At 41.6% G+C, this 14362-nt stretch overlaps 1 protein-coding gene across 2 annotated transcripts; it reads left to right on the top strand.

Annotated features, from left to right (window-relative positions):
* Positions 1-34: 34 nt before the first annotated feature.
* On the top strand, positions 35-14362 carry INPP5K (inositol polyphosphate-5-phosphatase K). Of its 2 annotated transcripts, XM_036395191.2 has the most exons (13): positions 35-201; positions 2244-2351; positions 2985-3093; positions 5537-5653; positions 5954-6126; positions 6735-6846; positions 7356-7465; positions 8042-8068; positions 9734-9926; positions 10149-10286; positions 10746-10829; positions 11515-11619; positions 11903-14362. In XM_036395191.2, the coding sequence occupies exons 1-13, from the start codon at positions 167-169 to the stop codon at positions 12017-12019; spliced, it is 1428 nt and encodes a 475-aa protein (XP_036251084.1). In that variant the 5' UTR covers positions 35-166; the 3' UTR covers positions 12020-14362. The 2 variants fall into 2 exon arrangements, with proteins under 2 accessions (XP_036251084.1, XP_036251085.1); XM_036395192.2 differs by lacking the exon at positions 8042-8068 and having other exon boundaries at positions 63-201.

The raw sequence follows: 14362 nt of genomic DNA, 5'->3' as shown, positions 1-14362 counted from the left end.
CCGTGGCGCGGCGCGTGCCCGCCCCCGTCACGCGCGCCGATGGGCGCGGAGCGCTGAGGGCGGCGCGGAGGCCGCGGCCGGGCCGGGCCGAGTGAGGGGAGAGCCGGGGGCTCCGTCGGCCCTTTCCCCGTCCTTCGGGCAGCGCCTCCCTGCGAGAACCCCGGGCATGGAGACCGCGGGCCTTCCCAGCAAGGAGTTGAGGTGAGTGGTGGGCGCGGAGGGGCGCGGGGCTGAGGGCGGCTCCGGAAAGTGGCCGCGAGCGGTTACGTAAATGGGCGAGAATTAGAGAAACTTGTGTGTGTGTTTGCTTATTAGCGCAGATTTACACAAACTGGCGGCGTTGCGTATTCATATGAAATAGAGGAGAAAAGCTGATTTTGTGGTGTGGAAGGTCGGTGCTGGAGTGGTTCAGGGAGGCTTATGGGGCATTTCGGGGTGCTCGGGACTTCCCGGAGCTCTGTTAACGTGTTGTGAGGCCACGAACATCTGCACTTCTGTCATGGACCGGCTGTCAAGAACTTGTCACTTTCCCTGAGGAAGAAGAAGCTTGAGTAAACACTGAGCTTCTGTTTTTACGGTGTTTTTACAATGTGTCTTCGCTCTCTGCCGGTGTCCTGTCTGGGCTGGATCCCTTCCCTACAGAAACCTGCTTTGATGGGATCTGGGTAACAGCCTGCGACGGGAAAATTTAAACAGCCAAACTAACAAGCTGACAAGAGCTCAAGTATCTTAAAAATCCTTTGAAGGCTTTATTATGAGCACTGTGACCCTGAGAAATTTTCCGCTATTGAGTCATTTGAGGATTAGCAGCGGTGATGCTAAATAATGACTTTAGTAGGTTGCTTGTATTTAGGACAGTGTTTGTTTCTACCTCTGAGATCTGTGTTTTTGTCAGTGCTGTGGTCACTGGGCACCTTGAGGAATTGCATTTCTGTCTGTAATGACTGATGGCTTCAACATTATTTCAGTTTTGTTTAATCGGGTAATTGTCTTTCAAAATTAGTAACTGGAGAGCGTTCCCAAGTGCCATCTCCGGTGGCAAAATTAGATCTGCAGCCTACCTACATTTTTTTCCCCTAGAAATTTGTTTTGGAGTAGCTTTCCTGTGACTTCAGCATAGCCTTGCAAAGATACACTATTAGTGAGGAAAATTATGTATCATTTTAATCTATTGTGCAAGGTTGTTTTCCAACTTTTCTGTATCCATTTCTGTATACGTCACCTTGAGCAGGCAGTTGGTTGTGGGATAGAAACACAGCCTTAATAATGGGTGTATTGATGGGATTCACTAATTATCAGTGTTTCTAAGGTCATTAGAGAACTGTAAGATTTATTATTTTTTGAGCCTCTCTGTCATGTAACAAGACTGACAATAAAGTGAATCTGTTTTTAGAAGCTCAGGTACTGAAATAACCATTTTGTAAAGAAACAACAGCGCTGTGATGTGAATGTTGAGAGTCAGTGGCTTTGCTTGGTTCTGCTCAGAACTTTGAATGTTTGGGAGCTGGAGATTACATTTCTCCTCTCCTGCAGACAGGCACATGATGGATTCAAATCAACAATAAATTCTTTTAAACCCTGAGCTCGTCGAATTAACCACGTTAAATCTATTATGAAAAAAACCAATTCACTGTGTGAATTGCAGCTTTTGTAACAGCCCAGCCAGCGCGCTGAGAACGCCACAGGTTTTTTTTTCCCAGCATTGCTGCACCTCCATTTGTCCTTTCGAACGCTGAATTCCACAAGATCTGGAAAACCCTTATCAATCTTTTAACTTTAATGGGCCAGTCGTTCAGGGCATAGCTTTACCTGGGAGCGGATGGCGTCGCTGAGCGGCGAGGATGCGGCTCTGGGGCTCTCCCTGGCCGAGGCGGAGCGGAGCCGGAGCCGCTCCGGCAGCCTGAGCAGCACCGGCTCCAGCGGGCGCCTGCAGCTCCGGCACAGGGTGGCCCAGCTGATGGCCTGCGTGGAGGACATCAGCTCCGATGACGAGATCCACGAGGAAGTGTCTCGCACTCTGGATGAAGCTTTCCTCATCTGGGGCAAAAAGATGAAGGATAAGGGCCAAGAATTCAGGTTTTGCTGCCTCCAGTTGGTTGTTTTGGTAGCGGTGTCGGGGCTGGCTGATAGAACTTCTGTCACTTTTCATCAGCCTGGGGAGGAAATTAGAATGTTCTTAGAGTGGTTGCCCGTCCACATTTCAATTTTAGCATTGGTTTTGTGTGGTTTCTGTTTGTTTTTAGATTACATTTAGTTACCTGGAACGTGGGCACAGCTTCTCCCCCTCCTGATGTCACAAGTTTGCTTCAGCTCAACTCTCTGGGCCCCACCACGGACATGTACGTTATAGGGTGAGTGACATTCAAGAACTCGCTTTGTGAGTTTATTGCAAAACTGCTGGGTCTCAGCGTGGTCTGTTTTGGTCTGTGTGATGTGAACCACTGCCTGGGAGATGGTTTAACACTACTGCTACCAGAGGCTGAGGACTAACTTAGTCTAACTAGCAGGGGACTAACTTAGAGCAGAGATATTTATAGCAGTTAGCTGCTGCTGTGTGGTGACAGAATGCAGAATATCTATTTTCTAAACATGCAGAAAGTTGGGAGTGCTGTTGTTTTGTTAGCTTGTTCATTTTGATATGAAAGTTATTGGAAATTCAGCGTGTTTTAAGGGAATTAGTGCAAGCTTGTTAGGCACAATCTGCCACTGTGTTTTCCAAACTATATTGAAATTCTGAAGTCCTGACAATCAGGTTTTTATAACACATCTTGAGTCTGGCATTGTCTTAAACTCTATCTTCAGGTGTATAGAACCTCCTTTAATTTCATTTTACTCAGTGTCAGATGTGTTAGATCTGTGTGTGGGTTAAACTGCTTGAGTGAGAAGCTGAACAGCAAGAAATTTCTGGGGTCTGTGTTCTGCAAAATTCCTATGAATTCTGTCCAAACCAACTGGTGCAATGTGAGTAATTGTGATGTATTCAGCTTACAGGAGGTGAATTCAAAAATCACAAATTTTCTGTCTGACTTGGCATTTGATGATCCATGGAGCATTTTTTTCATGACTGTCTTGTCTCCCTTGGGATATATCAAGGTAATTATTTACACCACTCTTACATGTCACAGCACTGAAGTAAAAGTCTTAATTTTTTTTCCCTCAGATTATCCATAAAAGAGAAGTTGATGGTGTTTTTGCAGGTGTCTGTCACTTCCATAGGCACACATATGTTAGAGGTGATTCTTCATCACACCTGTGTTTTCCTGTTTTTCATGTATGTGTACTCATACTGAGCAGCAGATTTCTTGTGGCCACAATATCTTTATCTCTCTCTTGTTTGTAGAAAAGTTTTTTGCTCTGTGCAATATTGGGGAACTGTATTGTGATGCTTCTAATGTAGTCTTGCACTATAAATATCCCAAGCAATGGCAGTGATTTTCGTTAAGATTGGTAAGGCTCCTTTATCTTGATTTTTTTTTCTCTTTTTCCAATTTATTTGCAGGTGAAAGTAAATTGCATATGTGTAAAACAGGATTTTAATGGGTGTGTATATTTATATTTACATGAGGACTTGGTTTTTTGGTTGAAGACCTATAACATTATATGGAAATTTAAATGCTAAGATTTTGGGGTAATATCAGGGACATAAGAGCAGCTAAAGTACTGGGTATTTTAATAATGCCAACAATAAATGTAGGAAGATATCCTGGATTTCTCTAGTTAAGAGAAATTAAAAGCCTTTTGTAGTGATTTTCTAAACCAAGCACTATTTCTGGCTGATTTTGCTGAGGTGATTGCATTATCTGCATGCTAATCAGACTCAGTAGTTGTGCTGTTCTTTTAATTGTAATTAAACAAAACAAAGGACCCATTGGGAATTACGAAAAGGAAAAAACCCACATTGTTCACTCTGGCCTAAGTCATTGCTGATAAAAATTCAAAATCTGGCCGTGGGCTGACATTCAGGCCCTGTATCCACACAGTTAAAAGAATTCCTGCTGGTATGCCTGGCTGATTTTGAATTCTAATTTATTACAGAGGCAGTTTGGAGCACACTAATGAATGGATGCTGCCACCTAATGGCTTTTAGCAGGACCCGATAGCTCCAGTAATAAGGGGGAGCTGTCAGGCCGGGTCAAAATCAAACCAGGCAGCAAGGAAAGGTCAGCCCAGGACATAGCCAGGAATTGGCTGAGCAGGAGAGGAGCACTTGGCCCTTGGCTGACCTGTGCTGAGGTTGGGTGTGGAGGCAGAGGTGTCACCCTTGGGACGTTCTGTCCCCTCAGTAGCAGGGTCTGTTTTCAGAGTGTTCAGTTGGTCACAGTCCATTCTCCACCACGACCCTGCTCCCTCTGTGCAAGGGCTGTGCTTGATTTGGCTCTGAGGGCTGCTGGGACTGGTGCTGCTGCCAGCAGGGGAGGGGTTCAGATGTTGTGTTCACATCCTGTGGATCTTGAGAAACCTCTGGGGACTCGGCAGAGTGAAATAAAGCAAATAAATAATAAAGGGACTGGAAGATCTTGGTGCCTCATGAATGTAATTATGGAAAGGAAAATGCTGACTACTAAAATATTTATGCATCATTAGTAATTGCAGTCCATTGTTTCAGTATTCTGTGGGGTGTTTTGTTGGGTTCAAGGACAATGAAAATGTTAAAATATATTCTGAAATAATTTAATTGTGTAGATAGGGAGACAAAGGAGGAATTCTGTTTTAAATTTTGGGCTTCTCCAGCAGTTGTATACTCAGTTTTATTCTAATGTAGTCTTTTTCTAAATTAATCCAGCATAAAATTGAACTACAGTTAATGTATTTCAATGCCTGTATTTTAAATTGAATCATGATCATTAAAACACAATGAATTTTGTGTCTCATGCCAGGATCATTGTAAAGTCCATAAATGTTCAATGAAGGACATCTTTATTAGGCAGTTTCCACACACACAAACCCACAAAAACCCCGTGTCTTATGTGCTCTCTAAGTGTTTGGTAAATCAGATTTTACAGGCACTGCAAGGCAGGAGTTTCTGCTGTTTGCAGCTCATTGTTTTTGCAGATGCCTGGAATTGACTGCTGTGCTGTTGAAGGCATTTAGAATATTTAATGATCTGCTCAAGGGTGCTTCAGTTTGAAAAAGCTGCTGCTGTTGGAGCACTTGTAGGTGTGAGTTATAAAGCTTTTAGTGAAAAGTGAAGGATTTGGTCAGGAGCAGGATTCTTACAGGCAGAAACAAGGGGCTGGTGAGGCAGAGGAAAAGTCTTTAAAGAGATTTGGGCAGGTGCATATTTTGAGGTCGACTTCAGATTGAAATATAACGTTGGAACTGTGTTAATTAGCTGAGGAATTGATCAGATTTGTTTATAAGGAATACATTTTTCACAGCACTGAAATGAGTCAGCATTTACTGTGTCACAGTGTTGAGGCCAGGCTTGGTGAGGGAATTGCATGACTTCTGCTGTGGCCTTCTTCACCTCAAAGCTCCTGTGAAGTAAAGCCAAGCAACCCCTGGAAATGACAATTCCTTGTTTTCTGTCTCCCAGCTCTCCTCAGTTCGCATGCAGGGGCTGCTGCTCCTGATCTTTGTGAAGCACGCGCACCTTCCCTTCATCCGGGACATCCACACCCACTACACCCGCACGGGCCTCTTCGGCTACTGGGTAAGGACTGCCCCTGGTCACTGCTGCTGCTGCTGCCCTGTGCCTCTGCATGGCTCCCTGCTGGCACAGAGAGGATGTGGCTTCATGAAAAATTAATAACCTGACAAGCAAACTCATTTGTTTGAACCTCATGTGCAGCGTGGAGCGGAATTTCAGATTTCAGTTTATTTGCTGATACGCAACAAGTTATGCAGAAAGAGGTTGTACTGATTTAAATCTTAATTGCAAGAATTGAAAGGTTGCAGGTGGTGTTAGTTCCATTTGAAAGTTTCAGGGAATGTCGTTCATCTCCCGTGGCAGGGGAACAAAGGAGGAGTCAGTGTCCGCATGTCCCTCTTTGGGCACACGATCTGCTTCATGAACTGCCACCTGCCGGCTCACATGGAGAACACCGAGCAGCGACTGGATGACTTTGAGAAAATTCTGGAGATGCAGTTTGAAGGAGAGGATATTCCAAGTCCCTTGGATCATGAGTGAGTTGTTCGCTCAGTTCTGTGTTGGTTTTATCTATTATCTATTTATCTCTTCTTGCACTGAAGAGTTTTGTGTTTGGATTTTTCATCCATCATTTTCTTTTAAATGTCCCTTCAGCTTTGACCCTGAACTCTGGGAGGAAAAGATAACCTGAAAGACAGATGTCTGTTTTACAAGACTGTTCTTTTCCAGTCTCTAATTACATTCATTTGTTAGCATACAGACTGTACATGCCATGCAGGAAAGCTTTAGAAGCTAAAGCCTGTTTATACCAAAAATCCTTTGAGTTGCTGTTAAATGTTCAGAGATGTAAGACACAGGAGAAGTTAATATTCAGGCAGTAATAAGCAAGCAGCAAGAATGCAAAGGACTTAATTTACTGTTTCAATTACTTCATTTTTTTTTTGTTTAGCAGCAGGTTGTCCCTTTGTAAGCTTATCTATAGCTACTTAATGTTTGTGTTAAAGCTGTTTGCTTTAAGTAATAAAAGTGATTAGAGCACCTAATTAGTGTAATGGTAATGGTTAACATTCTGTCAGATTCTTCCCTTGAATTAATAGATTCATATAAATCTTCCTTGTTTGATGTATCTTGGTTTGGTTTTAAGGCTTCTCTTCTGGTTTGGAGACCTAAACTTCCGGATAGCAGATTATGGGATACACTTTGTCAGAGAATCAATCAATAACAAGCGTTTCAGTCTGCTCTGGGAAAAGGACCAGGTGGGTTGGCTCAGTCTCTTTGGGGGTTTGGTTTTGGTTTTAATGCACACAAACACAACGTGGTAGTTAAATTACACCTTGAGCTTCTGATTTCTGTTCAAGAGCACAAACTCAGAGCAATCAAGAGGTGGAACATGAGGTGGTCATAATCCCCAGTTAATTGCAAACTTTTTCTGCTTTTGTGCAGTTTCTTACTCATTTACAATGCTCATGTTTGACTGAAGATTTCTTTAAACTTCATGTCTTGTCAGTTGTTCCTCACCTTTCTCTCTCCTCACAGTAATTCTTTTAAAGACAACCTTATTCTGGATGTTTTGGGTAGAATTGCCTCTAAACTTTTAGATGGATTGTGTCAAGAGTTCTGGCTATAACAAAGAGGCCCTTCTGAATTTACCTTTCCAATGTTTTACTGACTGCAACGATGAATTCTTGGAAGATGCTTTCCCAATCATCCTTTAAGCTCTGATTTTTTAAACAGAATCTTTAAAAGTTACTTTTTATTTCTGCAGTTAAATATGGCAAAAAAGAAAGAAGAATTTCTGAAGGAATTCAAAGAGGGTCCTCTGCAGTTTAAGCCCACCTACAAGTTTGACCTTGACTCGGAGGTCTATGACACAAGGTAAAAGATAAAATGAGTTTAGATGTGGAATATGGGAGTGAATGTGGTGCTTGGTTAAATATCACTTTAGTAATCAGCAAACCTGAATTTCCTGTGTGCACTGGGGCTGTTGAGGTGTTCTGTTAGGCTTGCATTGATCAAATCTGAATAAATGAATATTTTTGGCTGAAGAAGCTGGGGTCTGCTGATTGTATGAGGGAAGTAATGAAACAACCCAGCTGCCTTTTGGGAAAGACCAGATTAACAAAATGAATGAGCACTTGTTTAAGCTGCTTCTGTTTTGTTCTTTCCTATTAAAAGTGCTCATTGGTTGTCAAAAATGAGCAAAAGAATAATTGTCTGTCATTTTTGCTTCCCTTCTCTGTTTAAGCATTTCATTTGATATGCTGGTATTTGAAAATTCATGTATATTTGTCTTTGTTGATTACTTTAAGTTGAAGATGGAGTATCTTAAATTTCCAAAGTTTTTCTGTGATATTAAAGTCTCTGTTTGTGAAGTGTTAGTCTTATGTTTCCACAGAAGGATAAGTTCCTGTCCAAACAGGGTTTTGTACTGATCTTTTTCTTTACTTCCAGAGAACAGAAGTCCCTATTTTGGTTTAAGTAAGAAGAGAACTTTCTGAATTTTGTAGTGATTTTTTTAATATTTCAGAATCAAAACAAGGCTCCATCTGAGCTTTTGCTTTGATTTTTGTGAAATATTTGAAAATCAGATGACAGCTGATTTTCTTTAGGAATTTTCTTAACCTGTCTGAAAGCTGCAGTGTTATCTACTCTGCTGTTGCACTTAATATTGGAAGTTTATTTATGTGGACTCAAAGATATTTTGCTTCCTAATTTAATATAACGAGATGTAATGGGACCAGCAGTAAATCCACCTTAAAAAATACTTAAAATAATCCAAACCTGGACATTTTACAAATTATTCATAGCCTGGTTGTGTGTATTGGCTGATTAGAGAACAAAAAGTGTGGTTACACATTCTGTGTGCATGCATCCTGCTGCTGTTCAAGCTACCAGGGAGACTTTGCTCAGGTGGGGTGACCAGCAAGACCTCAAGGCAAACACCCTGCAGAAGCTGCTTTTACTGAAGCCCAGAGAATTCTATCTTTGATACCCCTTCAATGTGAATTCTGAGGGTTTGTTTCCCATCTAATATTCCATTTTCTCTGAAGCAGGGAGTGTTTTACCATAAGCTGTTCTTTTGGTATTTCCTGCACAGCAGAGCAGACATCTGGCACCTCCTAAAGATTTCTGTCCATTTGTAGAATTACTGCAGTAAGTGGGATAGGGGCCCTTGGTCATTTCAAATCTTTCTACTTTAATAAAGGTAGGAAGGGGTAAAACAAAATTATGTTGAATATTGAACTAAATGGCCTTGGTTTTGATATTTAAACTGACAGTTTTCCTTACACATCCTGCTTTTAACTTTCATAACCCAATCCAGTCCATTCTAATTCCCCTTCCATTGGGTATGATCTTTTCTCCATTTCAATTTGAAGTGATCCACCCATCCAGAGAGTTGCTGTTAAGCCTTCCTCCCACTACAGAGACAACCACAGAGGGCTCGTGTCTTCTGGTGTCATTGATATGGTTTAAAAGGAAACTCTGCATTGTGATAACAGTTTGATGCATAGTGCAGTTGCAGGCACAACTTCCTTGATTATGGAATTTTGAAAGCCTGTTGTTAGGAGACAGCAGTAGCTTGCAAACCTGAAATGCAGGCTGGTACAATTTAGAGGAATTCTAAATAAAGCATTGCTGTGGCACCTGTGGTTACCATAAGCTACCCAAGTTTTTGTCCTGTCTTTGTTGTTAAAAGAAACTTGCTCTCAAATATTTTGAATAATTTCAAACATCATTCAGACTCTTCCTACACATTCCTTATGTTTACACCCTCATTTTTCAGAATATCTGTATGGAGCCTGGGGCAGCTGTTGTGTTATCTCTAAATCCATGCATGTTTTTACAGGGTTTTAGGAGAAAGTATCATTTCCTGTATGAAGCCAACTAACCCACTGAAATGTCCTTCTCCCCTTCATTTTACTCCTCTTTCAGAAAGCCTTGATCTGTGCTAAATGGAGCTCAAATTAAGGAAACATTGCTTGTAAAACACTTTAATCAGAGCTGTAAAATGAAGCTTGGATATGATTGCCTCCTTTTATTAATATGTATCTCCCAGTCTCTGAGTAGATTTTGCACAGCATTCTTAGCTTTTTGGCAACTTGTTTCTCTGCTCATTTCACTTTTTACCTTCCATTTTTGCAGTGAGAAGAAAAGAAAGCCAGCATGGACAGATAGAATACTATGGAAAGTGAAAAATCTCAGCGAGGTTGCATCAAAAGAAGGCGAATTCCCTGAAGAAGAGAACCAAATTTCTGTTACTCTGAACAACTATGTCAGTCACATGAGCTATGGCATCAGTGATCACAAACCTGTCACAGGAACTTTCAAACTTGAGGTGCTTCCCAGTTATGTTGTTAAGAAAAAGTTTGTTTTACTCAGTGTTGCCTTACAGCAGCTGATTTCCTCCGCCACAATCTCTGTTTCATTCTGACCATAGTGAAGGCAGCAAATTGCTGTCAAGTTATTTCCAGTCAGTTAAAGAGTCCAATTGTGGCAGAGAAGAATAACTGAAAGAATGCCAGGCTTGCCTGAGTTGAAACTCTGTTTTTTGGTGTAGATGAAGCCTCTTGTCTCAGATCCCCTGGTTGTGCTGAGTCCTGAGGGTGAGTGGAGTGCAGAGCACGATGTTCTCATCCGCTACTCCGCGGCACCTGAGCTCCCCAGCAGTGCCTGGGACTGGATTGGGCTCTTCCAGGTAATGTTACCTCAGCAAAGGTGGGGAATGGGCCTGCAGGAGGTCCTGGGGAGTTTCAAAGCACTATTCTTGCTGGTGCAGAACTCTGTGAAATAGCTGTGTGCTTGATTGCTGTTAGCTTCTGTGTGCTGACAGTTTAGCTCTACAGCATGAGAGTTCTTCCACACCCTCTAAATTCTCTGCTAAGATAATCTGGTTGTTTATTGAAGTAAAATGTTTTAGAAGCTGTGGAAAGGAGTTGATGCAAGAAAAATAAAAGTCAGTGGAAGGGTGAGAGAACAGAGTAGTCCCACCCTCCCAGAAACAGAAGATGTGTGCATGCCCCCAAAATATTTTCATCCTTAGAGTGTGTTAATTACTTCAGTGAAACAGTAAACATGGCTCACAACTTTGTTTTTCGTGTAGCATGGCTTTTGTTTCCATCATCAGGAAGCTGATAGTTTGTATCTTTCTCTGCAGGTGACTTTCAGGCATGTGAAGGATTATGTTACTTATGCTTGGGTGGAGGATGATGAAATTTCTTCCAGCAGAGACAGCAAAGAAGTCAGTTGTATTTCTTTTTAATGTGGTTTTCCATAGAGTAGCATTGGAGGTCTGTTCCATATCCCCTTCCCCTCAGGAGTTCTGTATCCTCTTCCCAGTTAAAGCTAATTGGGAACAATATTGTTAAGATCCCTCTCCCTAATTCTTCCTATTGAATGTTTTGGTCCCTCTTTAAAAACTGCTGTCTGCTACAAAGCCTTCTAGTTGTGATTACCTAAAGTGATTTAAACAAAACAAAACAAAACAAAAAAAAGCCCTTATTTTGATGCAAATGATAAATATTCAGAGATACTTATCTGAAGAAATAGAAGTTGAAGTTGGGAACGGTGGCTCCTTGGGACAGGAGCAAACCAAGCTTGTGGATTGCTCTGCTGCTGCCACCAGGAGGCAGCTCCACTCCCTCTGCTGCTCTCTGGCTTTGGCCCTTCCCTTCCAGCCGCCCTGGGTCCCTTCTCCCTTGTCACTGAACCAAGCCTGCCTGCTGACATGGTGAAGGATATTCCTTCTCCTCCCTGATTTAATTTTCAGATGGTTTCCTGAGTTATTTCTGTCCCCATCCGTTTTAGCTTACGTTTTAAAATGTGCTTATAAATAGCAAACACTGATTTTGATGGTGCCCTGAAGGGGTTTTTGTAAACTTCTTTTGCTGTGGAAATTGCTCATTGCCTGTTCTTATTCTTGCCAGGTTTACATGAGTGCTTCAGAAATACCCAAGATGGGAGGAGAATATTTGCTTTGTTATTTTAGCAATAACTTGCAGTCAATAGTTGGCATCAGTGAACCTTTTCAGGTAATACATTAGGAGGAAGCATTGATTAATGTTGATGGGATTTTTTTTTTTTATTATGACTTAATTTGTTTTCATATGCATCTGAACATAACTGTGTTCATCCTTGGGAAAGTGGCAGAAGAAGGAATTTTTAAAAGGATATGTCCTGGCTAAAAAGAATTTGCTGATGTGCTGAAAGACTCTGAGTAACTGTTACAGCATCTTTATATAATGGGATGGATAATACAGAGCAACACAGTGCTTTTGAATTGTTAATTTGGTTTTTATCCTGTTTTTCCCTTAGATTCAGCCTAGCCAAACACCAGTAGAAGAGGATGTGCCAGAGGAAGAGAGCAGTTGGCTGCAGAAACCTGACAATCCAAAATCAGATGGTGATTCTGAAAATAGAAAGGGCATTTAATGCTCCTGGTTCAGCTGTCAGATGATTCTTTATGTCTTAGTGATTGTAAGCTTTTGCTCTTAGAAGATGGAGTAAGACAGGTAGGAATGTTCAGACACTTTGGAAGCTCGTAGAAGATAATTTATTGTGGAAATGGTTATTTTTATTCTGGGGAGAGTAACTCTCTTGCACTGGATGAGAACTGTAAAATAGCACTTAAGGAATGCTGTATGTTTTAAGGTGATAGACATTTCTGATGCAATGATTTAACCTAAGGAGGATGCAATGTTTAATAGGTTTTTTAGGCTTGTTCCTTTTTTTGTAGAGGATATTTTATTTACGATGCAATATTTACTATGCTGTAACCACTTAATAATTGATTTCCAAATTTGGAGTTTAAATGAAGTTATTTAAAAATTATTTATTAGCTACAGCTAGTTAGCTTGTTTTGAAATTTTCTTTGACTTTCAGATGGAAGCTAATTACCATTTGGGAAACACCAGTGACAACAGGTCACATGAAAAACAAAATCTTTGGAGTGTGTAGTCTCCATTGGTAGATCCTTCTCTCCATGCCTTACTGAAGAACTCTTTGTAGGACTTTCAATTTCTGATTCTTCCAAATTGCAATACATTTATCAAAATGCACTATTCCTGATTTTTGAAATTCTTATTTTATAAAACAATTAAGCAATTTGCCTATTGCCTTCACTCCCCTCATTACAAAATGTGAAATAAACCCATTTTTATACCAGTCCCTGGCTTGGAGTGAGCCAGGATCCCACAACTTCTGAGGGAAATTGCAGAAGTTGAGAAATGCTTTAGCACAGATGAGCAACCCATGGTTGGTGATTTGGCATAATCTTTGAAAATTGTAAATATCTTCAATTTATAGCAATCAGTCTGCAAACTTTGTGTTTTTCTAGAGGTGCTCAGACCTTTCTGTATCCTGTGCACTTGAGGGTGGAGATGGAATAGAAATTTCCTGTACCTTTGGGAACCTGGAAGGTAGTTAGCTTCTGAAAGGCTCTTTTTTCTGGATGGGGAAATAGAGATCTTTGGAAAGGATGGGAGCCATTGCACAGAATGCCAGACTGCAGTGCTGGGACAGAGCTCTTGGAGCGTCCCCTGCTCTGTACCCACAGCTCCCTCCCAGGCTGGGGAGCAGAGTCAGTCACTCCTCACTGCACAGGGGTGGAAAAGAGCAGCTTTGGTTCAGGTGGAAGAGCAAGGGCTGTTGGGATGTTCATGCTGGAATTCTGCTTCACAACTGAGTGGAATCCTTTTTGCTCTTTTTCTCAAAGCCTTATTTTTTTCAGGGTTGTTTTGAGATAGAAAGTTAACAGCTTGTTAGGATATTTGTTTTGCTTTTGTCATTCACTGTATAAAACCTTTTGAGGTCCGGGTGTCTTTGTGTCCTGCTGAAGCTCTGCCATAGGTTTCTGGTTAGGTAGTTGCAGTGGGCTTTGGGAACACTTGGCCTCTGTAGGTTTTAGTTGTATCTCAGCTTGATGCTTGGTGTTGGGAATGCTTGGTGAGTAGTGAGGGCAGGTTCAGAGGATCCTGTGTTCATTGCATGGATTAACACTGCCTTGAGGTTTACAGTTTGTACATTCCTGTTACACTTTGGAACCATATTAGAAACAGTTTGCCCATTTATACTGATCTCCCAAGAATTTGTTTTGCACTGAATTTTCCAGATATGTGACTTCTCTTGGCAATTAGGGCATCAGACAAACCCTGCTTTGAACTGCAGTCCCTTCTGCAGTTCCTGAGCTGTCTCTGGTTTCCCTGGTGTAACTCTCTGACCATTCTCCATGCAAGGAGATTCTGTGGAGAGCCCAAAGAGCAGTGGGCTTGGAATTCCAGCCCACAGCTGGCAATTTACTGTGGACCAAGATCCAGTTTCTTCTAAGCAGGGTGCATCTGCTGGGCAGGAGCAGCTCAGAGGGAGCCATGCAGCCTCTTTGCAGGCCCAGACACTCGAGATCCTTTGTGTTTGTGGGAGCTGAGACCCCTCTGTCACTGGACACAGAAGCTGCATTTTGTAAACTGATCCTTTGAACCACGGCACTTCCCGGAAAATGCCCCCAGCAGCTGGGATTGGAGCTGCTTGTGTGTAAGGAGGATGCTGCACAGAACTCTGCACTTCTTTCTTCAGTATTATGCACACAGAGGCACTTTTGTTTACTACTGTTACCTATGGTAGCTTTTCAAACTATTCCATGACCTGTAATGATGCAATTTCTGATGAAATTTCTCTTTTCTTAAAACACCTTTAATTGGATGTTATAATCACTGGAAATGTTTTTATACTCATGTGTTTTTCTTTTCATGTACCTCTAAAATAAATCCTGGCAGTGAA

Source organism: Molothrus ater, chromosome 21, assembly GCF_012460135.2.
Source record: "Molothrus ater isolate BHLD 08-10-18 breed brown headed cowbird chromosome 21, BPBGC_Mater_1.1, whole genome shotgun sequence".
Lineage (NCBI taxonomy): Eukaryota > Metazoa > Chordata > Aves > Passeriformes > Icteridae > Molothrus > Molothrus ater.
The sequence above is the reverse complement of the archived record's forward strand: the minus strand, read 5'-3'. Positions and strand labels throughout refer to the sequence as shown.